The sequence below is a fragment of the Arachis hypogaea genome, chromosome 18 (assembly GCF_003086295.3).
Source record: "Arachis hypogaea cultivar Tifrunner chromosome 18, arahy.Tifrunner.gnm2.J5K5, whole genome shotgun sequence".
Taxonomy (NCBI): domain Eukaryota; kingdom Viridiplantae; phylum Streptophyta; class Magnoliopsida; order Fabales; family Fabaceae; genus Arachis; species Arachis hypogaea.
This window is the reverse complement of record NC_092053.1, coordinates 58,428,085-58,440,697: the sequence shown is the minus strand read 5'-3', so window position 1 is coordinate 58,440,697 and position 12,613 is coordinate 58,428,085. Positions and strand designations below refer to the sequence as shown.

Here is a 12,613-nt window from a genome sequence, read left to right as displayed (position 1 = left end):
CCTCAACCACTTCCTCTTCTTCAATAATTTCGGTGTTCTCCACTTGCTCTAGTACGAAATCCAACTCCTCCTTGATAACTTCCACCTCTTGACAACTTTCTTCAATTCCTCCTAATTCTTCAACTACTCCTTCATCTTCAAGGGTCTCTCCTACCTCCACTTTTTGGGCTTCCTCTTGCTTCTCTTGAAGTATGTATGCGTGAACCCGATCCATTACGTCCCTAAGACGATCCCTTCTCTCTTGTTCCATGTCAATAGCGTAATTTGGATCATGTTGCTCTTGGATTGATGGACATGGGTGAAAAGGAAGTGCATTAGAGCTTGAGGGATGAGTATTGGGAGTAAAGGATGGATCCACACGAGATATAAGAGCTTGGAGAGTAGAGGTAAGACCGGTGAGAGCAGAGGTAAGTGTGGTTTGAAGCTCCTGTCGCCCTTGGCGAATAACACTAAAGGTATCATCTATGGGAGCTTGGGGTGGATAGGAGGGTTCATCTGTTAAGAGAAAAGGCTCATAGTGGGAAGGTGGTTCCTCTTGATAAGGGTATGGAGATGGTGTATATTGAGGTGGTGGTTCTGGGTATGGTTCATATGGGTCGTATGGTGGTTGGTGTGGTGGATAAAGGTTGGGATCATATGGAGGTGAATGGTGGAAAGGGGCTTGTGAGTATGGTGGTTCATAACTATGTTGAGGAGGGGGTTCATAGGTATATTATGGTGGGTGTTGATTGTCACGAAGAGGTCCACCATAACCATTGTCTCGGTACGCATCATAGAATGGTTGTTGATAGTGCCTTGGAGGTGGTTGTTGCCAAGAGGGTTGATCAAATCCTTGTGGCTCCTCCCATCTTTGATTGTCCCATCCTTGATCCAAGCTTCCATTGTAATCTCCTCTTCCTACAACATGATTGTAACCAAACTAATAGCCAAAGGGTGAGAATTCATAGTAGCAAGAGAAATAAAAACTAATAAAAATTAATGAAAATACACTCCAAAAAATAAAAACACTAACAAAGAAACGAAAAAGCAAAATTATTCACAATATTCACAATAACCAATAATAAGGCACACGTTTGCAAATCCCTGGCAACGGCGCCAATTTTTTTTTTATGAACAGGATTTTTGCTAGTAAAGAATTTCAAAAATAAATCCTCGTTGCAAGTATAGTTTCTAAACCAACAAAGAATCATTTCATACAAAAATTTGTTTGTCACTTAAGCAAACCCAATAAAAAATATAAACCGAAGTATTTAAACCTCGGGTCGTCTCTCAAGGAATTGCAGGGAGGTGTAGTTATTATTGGTTATGATATAGCATCTTTTTGGGTTTTTGAATAAGGAACAAGAAAAGTAAATTGCAAGAATTAAATTAATAACTAGAAAGGCTCTTGGTAAGGTATGAGAACTAGACGTTCTATCCTAGTTATCCTTATCAATTGTGATGAGAATTGTCCATTGCTCCCACTTAGTTAACCTTTAACTATGAAGGAAAGTCAAGTGGACTAATCAATTTGATTCCTTAAGTCCTAGTCAACTCCTAAGGAAAGACTAGCTTTAGAGGGATCCAAATCAACCAGCAACTTTCAATTACCAATCAACAAAGGAGGTTGATAACTCAAGAGTCTCCAATTACTCAACCAAAGCCAAGAATATAAAAATCTAACTTAAAATCCTCCCAAGCATTTTATCAATCACTTGGAAGGCATAACATAAAAACATAGAAAAGTAATAGGGAATGTAAAATCTAAAACCAACAATTGCAAGCATCAATGATAACAATTAAAGCAAGAGCAATAAGTTGTGTGAAAGTTGTGTGAATGAATGATTGAATTGTTGTGTGATTCCCCCATTTTGCAGCCTCTAATCTATGTTCTCGGGCCTGGAACTGGGCCAAAAAGGAGCCCAGAAATCGCTCCCAGTGCTTTCTGCACGTGGCGCATGTCACGCGTACGCGTAGGTCACGCGTGCGCGTCGTTTGGCCAAATTCCTTGTCACGCGTATGTGTCAGTCATGCGTACGCGTCACTTGTCTTCTACGCTAGGCACGCGTACACGTCGTCCACGCGTGCGCGTCGCTGCCAGCTTCTCAAAACTTTATTTTCTCGCGTTCATTCCACTTTTGTATGTTTCCTTTCCATCCTCTAAGCCATTCCTGCCCTATAAAGCCTGAAAACACTTAACACACAGATCACGGCATCGAATGGTAATAAAGGATAATTAAAATTGACTGTTTAAAGGCCTAGGAAACATGTTTTCAACTATTTCACACAATTAGGAAGGATTTGTAAAATCATGCAAATTATATGAATAAGTGAGCAAAGAATTGATAAAAACCACTCAAATTAGCACAAGATAAACCATAAAATAGTGGTTTATCAGCGGCCAAGTTTGACCACCAACGTTGCCTCAAACGTTGGAAGAGAGGCAGAACAATTCTCTGCATAATTGGCTGAGGCTCACGTTGGAGGGAGCGTTGGACATCCAACGTTACCCCCAACGTTATGATAAAATGTTCAATTCTGGAGCTGAATGATTTTTGAGCGACGCGTACGCGTCGTCTATGACGCGTACGCGTGAAAGAGCAAAATTTCTGTATCCACGCGTAAGCGTGTGTCACGCGCACGCGTGGAATGACAAAATTGACCATCCACGCGTACGCGTGGGTCACGCGTACGCGTCACTGACGAATGTTGGAGGTCCAACGTTGCCTCAAACGCCAACCTCCAACGTCCGCAATAAAGAGCCCAAAATTTGGAATTGAAAAACTTGAAACGACGTGCACGCGTTATTGACGCGTACGCGTGGATGGGAAAAATAGCACAGCACGCATACTCGTGGTGTACGCGCACGCGTGAATATGCTAACGTTGGAGGGAACGTTGGAGGTCCAACGCTGAGGCCAACGCTCCCATGTATGTTTTTAAAACTGGAAAACGAAATCTTTGCATCTATGCGCACGCGTGAGGCACGCGCACACGTGAGGCACGTGCACGCCTCACGCGTACGCGTGGGTAGCGGAACGTTGGCCCTCCAACGTTGAGTCAAATGCCAATGACAGCAAATTTTCTGGTTTTTAAAAAGGGTGTTTGAGTCAACGTTGGCTATCAAATGTTGACTCCAACGTGAGCACCAGAACTCTGCAATTCAAACAAATCTCTTCTCAATGGCAAGGGAAACCAATTGGAACCATTTCAACCCAATTCCATCAAGGCCAAAAGCCCAATTCAGAGATTGAAGATCAATGGAAGAGAGTGTATAAATAGTTTAGAATTTAAGTTAGGAAGAACTTTTTTTGGGGGATTTTTTTTCCTGAATTGTACTGCACTGCATATTTACTTTCTGTTCAATTTCTTTTGCAATGTATCTTTCAATTCCAATTTCCATTTTGAGAGCTATGAACAACTAAACCCCTTTCATTGGGTTAGGGAGCTCTGTGTAATTCAATGGATCAATATTAGTTTTCATTCTTCTTCTTCTTTCTTTTCTCTTGATTTTACTAGAAAGCTTTCGTTCTTCATCCAATTGAATAGTTACTTGGGAAAGAAGCTATTCATAATTGGATCTCCTTGAAACCTTGGAAGAGGAATGAGGAGATCATGTTAGAATTGCCTTCTCACATTGGATTAGATTGGGGTTTGGATGGATATAGTGACATGTAATCCTACCAACACTTTGATCTATGAATTTGTGTGGTATAATCAGTGACCAAACTTCATCTCTTCCCATGAGCACTTAAATCAAGGAATTGGGCAATTGTTCATGCTTAGAGAGATTAGATTGCCAAGGAATTGGGATCTAATCACCTAAGATTGCCAGGGAGATCAATGAATGCATTGATTGAGGAAAAGATGAAAATATACTTGATCCGGAGAATTATCACATCTCCTAACCCTAATGAGCTTCTCCATCTCTGATCTACCATTTCTTTTACATTCTGCTTCTTTAATTTCATGCTTAATCCCCGTTCCCATTTAATTTCTTGCAATTTAAGCTTCTGTCATTTAATTTTGTGCAATTTAAGTTTCCCGCCAAATTTACATTCTGTAATTCTCAACCAAATCTGATTTCGCTCAACTAGCATAATTGTCTAATTAACATTGATCAATCTACCGATCCCTGTGGGATTCGACCTCACTCTACAATGAGTTTTTACTTGACAACAATCCGGTACACTTGCCGGTAGGAAATTTGTTGAGAAGCAAATTTTTGGGTGAATCAGGTAATCACCGAGCTTTTGTTAGGAGAGATCAGGGGAGGAACTTTGCGCCTAGAGGACAGAATTTCAAGTAAGGCAGTTATGTCCGACAATAACATCTAGGTCAGAATAACTTCCGGAGATTCAATAATAACAACAACCAGGGAAGAGGCAAAGGAAAGCAGATTCAGAATCCTCCCAACAACTTGACATGTAGGAGATGTGGGGCATATCATCCTAACACTCCATGTAGAGTTAGACAGGGCATACGCTACTACTGTGATAGAGTTGGGCATGTGTCCTGGAATTGTCCAGAGAGGAAGAGACAGGAAGCTGAGAGAGTTCAGAAGAGACAGGAAGCTGAGAGAGTTCAGCAGCAGGGACGTGTGTTTATCATGACGGCAGATGGTGCTGAGAGGTTAGACACTCTTATTAAAGGTAATTGTGAAATTGGTGGTAAAATCTTAATTGCTTTATTTGATACTTGGGCAACACAGTTGTTTATATCGTTTGAGAAAGCTAGTGAGTTAGGATTGAAGATAACCATGTTAGCCTATTATTTGCAAGTACATACTCATGCCTCTGAGGCTGTCGTAACTAGATTAGGCTGTCAACAAGTTCTGTTCCAAATTAAGTACCGAACTTTTGTCCATGATTTAATTTGTCTGCTGATGACTGGCCTCAATCTCATTCTGGGATTGGATTGGTTATCAAAGAATCATGTTCTGCTCGATTGTTCTGAAAGATCACTGCAGTTTATGTCGAAAGGTTCAGTAGGACCGATGGTGGCGAATGGATATTACTTGAATTCTGTCATGGTGAATTGTAGTAGAAGTGAGTGATCGGGATTCGTACTATTGGCTTCCAGTTTGTTGGGCCGTGAACAAAGTTTGAATCAGATTCCAGTTGTGAATGAATTTCTAGAAGTATTCCCTGAAAATATACCTGAATATACTTCTTCTCGAGAAATTGAGTTTGCGATTGAGCTGGTTCCTGGAGCAGGACCAATTTCAATTGCACCTTACCGAATGTCGCCTTTGGAGCTGGCTAAACTTAAGGCTCGGCTAGAGGAGTTAATGAGTAAGAACTTCATTCGTCCATGCGTTTTTCCGTGGGGAGCATCGGTGTTGTTGGTGAGAAAGAATGATGGAAGTATGTGGGTGTGCATAGATTACAGACAACTGAATAAAGTAACCGTAAAGAACAAATATCCATTGTCGAGAATTGACGATCTGATGGACCAATTGCAAGGAGCTGGTGTCTTTTCCAAGATTGACTTAAGGTTTGTTTATTACCAGATATGAGTGAGAGATGAAGATATCCCAAAAATTGCTTTTAAAACTCGATATGGTCACTATGAATACACGGTGATGTCATTTAGGTTAACCAATGCCACTGCTATGTTCAGTGACTATATGAACCGGATATTCTGTCCTTTCCTGGATAAATTCGTCATCGTCTTCATTGATGATATTCTAATCTACTCTAAGACTGAGGAGGAGCACGCAGAACACTTGCAGATTGTGCTGTAGATTCTGAAAGAGAGGAAGTTGTATGCTGAACTTTCTAAATGTGAATTCTGGAAGAATGAGGTGAAATTTCTGGGTCACGTAGTGAGTAAGCAGGGAATAGTTGAAGATCCTTCTAAGATTGAGGTAGTAATGAATTGAAGACAACCTACACCAGTAACGGAAATTAGAAGCTTCTTAGGTTTGGCAGGATATTATCGGAGGTTTATCAGGGCTTTTCACAAATTGCATTGCCTTTAACAAAGCTAACTCGAAAGGATGCGCCATTTGTCTGTACATCATAATGTGAGGAGAGGTTTCAAGCTTTGAAGCAGAAACTAACTATAGCGCCTATGCTTATGTTAGCTGAACCTAATGAGCCTTTTGAAGTGTATTGTGATGCTTCGTTTAAAGGTCTGGGGTGTGTGTTGATGCAATACCAGAACGTGGTAGCTTATGCATCGCGTTAGCTGAGACCTCATGAGATGAATTAACCAACTCATGACTTGGAATTGGCTGTAGTTGTATTTGCATTGAAGATTTAGAGGCATTACTTGTATAGAGTGAAGTTTCGAGTCTTCTCAAATCATAAGAGTCTCAAGTATCTCTTTGATCAAAAGGAGCTCAACATACGACAAAGGAGGTGGATAGATTTGCTGGAGGATTATGACTTTGAGTTAAGTTATCACCAAGGGAAGGCAAACGTTGTAGCGAATGCCTTGAGTCAGAAGTCGTTGACGGTCGCTTGGATGATGATTAAGGAAGAGGATTTGGTGAGCAAGTTTGGGGAGTTAAGACTGGGTGTCGAAGAATTTAATGGGAGTGTATGCCTGAACCAACTGCAGATCTCTAGTGATTTCAAGTCCGAAATTTTTAAAAACTCAACAAAACGATCAAGAGTTACAGAAGGTGTTGCCGGCAATCGAGAAGGGAAAGCGATGGGGAGTTTTGTGGGACGAAGATGGAATATGGAGGTACAAAGGTAGGATTTGTGTGCCAAATGTTTGGAGTTTGCGACAAGATATCTTGAAGGAGGCGCATAAGAGTGGATTCTCTATCCACCCAGGAAGTACCAAGATGTACCATGATCTAAAAGCAATGTTCTGGTGGTTGGAAATGAAGAATGATGTGGCGTTGCATGTTTCAAAATGTTTGACTTATCAGAAAGTAAAGATTGAATACTAGAGACCATCTAGAACATTACAACCTTTAGAAATTTTACAATGGAAATGGGAAAGTATTGCAATGGAGTTTGTGTCTGGATTGCCGAGGACTCGAGCAAGATTTGACGCAGTATGGGTAATTGTGGATCAGTTGATGAAGTCTGCACACCTTTTTCCTATCCGAATGAGTTATACCTTAGAAGAGTTATCCCGTTTATATATCAAAGAGATTGTAAGACTGCATGGTGTGCCTACAACCATAGTTTCTAATAAAGATCCTTGTTTTAGTTCAAGATTCCGGGGAGCATTTCAGAAAGCATTTGGAACTCAATTGAGCTTAAGTACCACGTACCATCCTCAAACTGATGGTCAATTAGAGAGGATGATACAAACACTGGATCAACCGGCGAGCTAGGATCGTTATATGCCACTAGTGAAGTTTGTGTACAATAACAGTTGTCATGCGAGCATCGGAATGGCTCCGTATGAGGCTCTGTATGGGAGAAAGTGTCAATCTCTGCTATGCTGGTATGAATCTAGGAAAACAAGTTTGTTAGGGCCTGAGTTAGTAGCTGAAACCGCCAAACAGATTAAGAAAATCCAAAGCAGAATGCTTACCGCTCAAAGTCTCCAGAAGAGCTATGCCAATCAGAGACAGAAACCGTTAGAATTTGATGAAGGAGATCATATATTCCTAAGAGTTACTCTAACAACAGTAGTGGGTAGAGCGATCAAAGGAAAGAAATTGAATCCTCATTATATCGGTCCGTTTCAAATCCTGAAGAGAATCGGCCCGATGGCGTATCGGATAGTTGTACCACTGCATCTTTCAAACTTGCACGACATGTTTCACATGTCGTAGCTTTGGAAATACACTTCTGATGCTAGCCATATTTTAGAACATAAATTAGTTCAATTGAAAGAGGATCTGACACTTCAAGTGACTCCGGTTCGAATTGACGATACTAGTGTTAAGCAATTACGAGGAAACAAAGTCTCGTTAGTAGAAGTTTCTTGGAGTTGAGCTGGAATTGAGAAACACACTTGGAAACTTGAGTCAAAAATGAGAAAAGACTACCCGCACCTATTTTCAGGTAATTGAATATGAATTTTAGGGGCAAAATTCTTAACCGGGGGGTAGGATGTAAACCCCACAAAATTAATAAATAATTAGCTAATAAATTAATTATTATTCAAAGAAATTAGAAAAATCAATTTTTATAATTTAGAGGGGTAGAAATATTTAAAATACGAATTTTGACACTAATTTTAAAGATTTTGACCCAAAAATGGACCAACGGGCTGAACTGGTCAGACCGGGCCTAAACTGGGCCCAAGGCCCAACCTATTAAACACTGTGAACGAGCTTCATCTGCTTCACACCTGCAAAAAAGTTGAAGGAGAGAGAGATTAGCATAAAATCCCTACCTCACCACTGTTAACTTCCGTCGTCCATAACTTTCAATCCAAAGCTCCAATTGATGAGCCATCAGCGGCTACATATTCATCTCAGAAATCTCTTCAATTCTATTTGAACAATGTGGTAAGAAATTTGAATTTCTCACCCAATTCTTCTTCTCCTCAATTTCGAGATTTTTGAGTTTGGGTGTTGAGAAATTGAATGATTTTGATGGTTTAGGTGAACTCTAGCAGCAAACAATCACTGGGTTTTGTCCAATTAATCTATGGGTAAGGTAAAAAACTGTTGAATCCTCATGAATTATTGAGTTAGTGAATTATATGATGATTATGGTGATATTGTATGAATTAGATTTTGTTCTTGTTGATTTAGAGTTCAATTGGGTGGTTTGGAACAAAATCCGGGTGATTAAGCTTGAAGAATTGATGTTTGGAAGCTTAGCACTTGTGAAAGGAGAGGTTTTTGAGGTGTACCAAGCTTAGGGAGGAATCGGCCAAGGTATGGTATTGGTTTCTCGTAGTTAATGTTTAATGTCACGTGAAAACGTAGGCTAGAAGACCTTAAGATAGGAATGAACTGAATGTATTATTGATGGATTGTGTATATGGTATGTGATGTGTGATTCAATTTTGTAAATGGTTTGCTATTAGAGTTGGTTGGTTTTTGAAAAAGATTTAATATTGGAATTGGTTTGATTTTGAAATAATTTGATACTGGAAATGATTTGAATGATCGAGAGGAATTTGGTTTGGTGGTTAGGACCCTTGAGGGGTGGCAAAAGTTTGAGTTTTAGAGGAGATGTTGTCAAAGTTTTTATGAAAAATTGGAGGCTCCATTTAAAGTGGTTATTTAGAAGGATTTGGGTTTAAGGATTTTATGATTTGATTTTGAGTTTGATTTATTTACAAAAGAATGAATTAAGTTTTGAGTATGAATTTTTTATGAATGATGATGACATTGAGACTAGTTATTGACCCTCTATCGCAAGATATGATCGGGCACTTTAACTCCACGGGTTCCTCCATGGGCATGCATATATATATATATGGATTTTGAATATATTATTGAGCTTGGAGTTTGACTCTATGGAATATTATTGAGTTTGGAGTTTGACTCCATGGAATATTATATATGAGCTTGGAGTTTGACTTCATGGATATTATTTTTGAGCTTGGGGATGCGTGCACAGAGGGACTGTCCAATGGTTAACTACCAGGACATATCAGGTTGGCTATATAACCGACAGATGAGACTCATCAGCCATAGGACAAGCATACATCATGTGCATTTGTATGTTTTTCTTGGGTGTACATTGTTTTGGTTTGCTTAATTGCTTAACTCTACTTATATGCTACTTGTTCTATTTTCGGTAATTGCACATCTGTTTGTGTTTTCCTTACTTGAATTGTATGTGTATGTTTTATGAGAAACCCCACTTTGGAGAGGTGTGAGGGGGGTTGTTCCACCAGTGATTCGGAGGGTTGGAGGAGACAGAAAGTGAAGTGTTAGGTTAAAGTTAGATTTAGAACTTGAATACCTTAGATAACTTACTTAATTTCTGGTTTAGTTGGACCTTTAAGCTGAAATCTGAGTGTCGGAGTTCAAGGAGTACCTCTGGCTTTCCCGGGACCTTTAATATTAATTATGCGGGCACCTTTACCATACTGAGAACACCTGGTTCTCATTCCATACATATTTCTGTTGTTTTTCAGATGCAGGTCGAGAGACACCTCGCTGAGCGTCTGGAATTTCCTGTGCGAGCAAAGTTTGGTTATTTTGGGATGCTGTATTTTGTATTTATGGTATGTATATATGTATATAGATTCTTTTCTGTATGTATTTTATATTTGTCCCTCCTAGAGGTTAACTTGGAGAAACATGTGTTTATTCTATAGTTTGAGTTTTATTTTGGGTTGTATATATATATATACTCTGGCCGGCCTTAGCTTCGCAGGTCGAGTCTAGAGTTTGATATCTATGTTTTGGAACTCTGATATGTATATTATATTTTCAGGCTTCTTTTGATCTTGCCCATTCTGTTTTACGATTATTTATACGAGTGTGACACGATTTTCTATTTTTTTTTTTGTTTTTTCTTAGCTTTTTTTTAAGGCTCCTTGTTATAAAATTCTTTTCAACTATATTTATATAAGTCTTTTCTTTTAGAGGTCGTAATACCTCGCCACCTCTGCTTTATGACTTAAGCGTAAGGCTCTGTGTGGTAGGGTGTTACACCTCTCATCGTTGTCCAGCTCCTCCCTTACTCCCTCACTTCCATCCAGCCATCGGCCTGCTACCGCTGCCATCGCAACTTCGAGCTTCGAAGCCACCATCGCAACTTCCTTCCCCTCCATCGTGCAGCCACCGTTTGAGCTTCGAAACCACCGTCATTGGTCTCGCCTCCTACCTCCGTCACGCAGCCATTGTCCCGTCGGCGCCAGCTCTATTCCACTATGTCAGTCACTGTCTTGCTCAGTCTGCTGATCTGTTCTGCTCTGTTCTAGCTTCTAGTCCTAGGTATTATTTTTTTGTAACAATATTTGTTGAATAATTGTTGTTAGTTAATCTGTGAACCTTGATGTTGTTACTAGGTTGAATAATTGTTGTTAGTTAATCTGTGAATCTTGCTGTTGTTACTCGGTTGAATAATTATTGAATAATTTTGAATGATTATTGTTAGTTAATCTGGGAAGCTTACTATTGTTAGTGGGTTAAATAATTATTGAATAATTGTTGAATAATTTTGACTGTAGAGATTACTAAGTTGGAGTGGGTTACTATGATATTGTAATTGGATTGTATTGTAATTGAATAATTTTGATGAATACTTAAACTGCATCTTCTTTTTGCGTCCCTCTGGTGTGTCTGGTTGCATGTTGTGTTTCCTCTTGTCATTGAATTTAGCATTTGTTTTCCACATGTAAGATGTTGGTTTAGATTTCATTTTGAATTGCTTGATTATTTCTGTGCGTTTTGTATCTAATCTTGTTTGGATGTTTCATAAAGTTGTGCTAAACATGCTGGTTTGGAAGAGGGTTCATGATGTTGTCCAAAACCAATGGCTGACATGAGCGACTAGTAATGCAAATTTGATCTTTATTTTAGCTTTTGTAATATGATTGGACTATGTTGAACAATTGTAATATGGTGAATACTTGATATTGTCTCATCTAACCTCTGAATCCATGTTTTGTTAAACCATGAAGGGACCTGGCATCCAAATACAGAAGAAAATGTATGCAATCATCAGCAGCCTCCTTCCTATTTCTTCTTGCATATACTTTCACCTTTCGTAAAATATTAGTGCTAGATATATAATATTTGCATCACTAGCAGAATTAATGGCATGCAACATTAGTATAATTTACATTGTGGTTCATGGCAGATTTTGATGATTAAAATTTGGATGTTGACATTTTATTTTTTTTTTATTATTTGACTTGAGTTTGTATTTGAATGAGATTATAATATTGTGGTTTATATAATACTTTTAATTTGGATGATATTTTTAAATTAATATTGGACTATAATTATATTTTAGTGTGTTTACACTACAAGAAATTACCGGAATAGCGACCGATTTTTCTTGAAAATCGGTCGCTAAACCATTAGCGACCAATTCTGGTGGTCGCTAAAACCTTGGTCGCTAATTAAAAAATAGAGACCGACTTCGTTCGCTAACCATTAGCGACCGATTTTAGTTACCGATCTTTGAACAAGGCCACCAAACCTTCACCAAAGAGTATCGGACTCTAAATCAGTCTCTATCATAATCGGTCGCTAAATGGTGATCAAATTTTCCGTTGCTAAATTGGTCGCTGAGTAAATCGGTTGCTAAATGGTGACCAACTTTTCGGTCGCTAAATTGGTCGCATGAAATCGGTCGCTAAATCGGTCGCCAATGCCTGATTTGAAAATCTAAAATCGGTCGCTAAATTGGTCGCTAATTCCTGAACTAAAAATATAAATTGGTCACTAAATCGGTCATTGTTCCTATTTACTAATTTCACATTTACCATTATTAAAGCTTTATTTTCATAAATAATTATATTTCCAAAAAATTTAAAAAGAATCAAGCATAGATTAATTTTTCAAATGAATACCAAAACATTCACAATGTCTACATAAAAATATAGAATTTAAAATATTGAAAATTTCTAAATACATCCGATTTTATGATCCACAATCTAGACTAAAACATGGTAAAATAATTCATGAACAACATAACTATGCTCTATTCAAGATACAATGTGACCCTTCTTCTTAGATAATTTTCTTGCAAACATTTTATCTTACAATGGCCATTGCAACACTGCCAATTGCACTCTTC

At 38.7% G+C, this 12,613-nt stretch overlaps 1 protein-coding gene across 1 annotated transcript; it reads left to right on the top strand.

The window, feature by feature from the left end:
- The first annotated feature begins 328 nt into the window (after positions 1-328).
- On the top strand, positions 329-7,725 carry LOC140181377 (uncharacterized). The gene is made up of 6 exons (XM_072224928.1): positions 329-407; positions 4,316-5,010; positions 5,092-5,474; positions 5,574-5,720; positions 6,263-6,682; positions 7,320-7,725. The coding sequence occupies exons 1-6, from the start codon at positions 329-331 to the stop codon at positions 7,723-7,725; spliced, it is 2,130 nt and encodes a 709-aa protein (XP_072081029.1).
- The last annotated feature ends 4,888 nt before the right edge of the window (positions 7,726-12,613 follow it).

Excerpts from the sequence above, each read along its gene's own strand:
- LOC140181377 (XM_072224928.1), top strand. The coding sequence starts at position 329 with ATGAGTATTGGGAGTAAAGGATGGATCCACACGAGATATAAGAGCTTG. Across the intron at positions 5,721-6,262 it reads GAACACTTGCAGATTGTGCT|AGTGAAGTTTCGAGTCTTCT; the intron begins GTAGATTCTGAA and ends TTACTTGTATAG. Across the intron at positions 6,683-7,319 it reads TGGAATATGGAGGTACAAAG|TTGTCATGCGAGCATCGGAA; the intron begins GTAGGATTTGTG and ends GTACAATAACAG.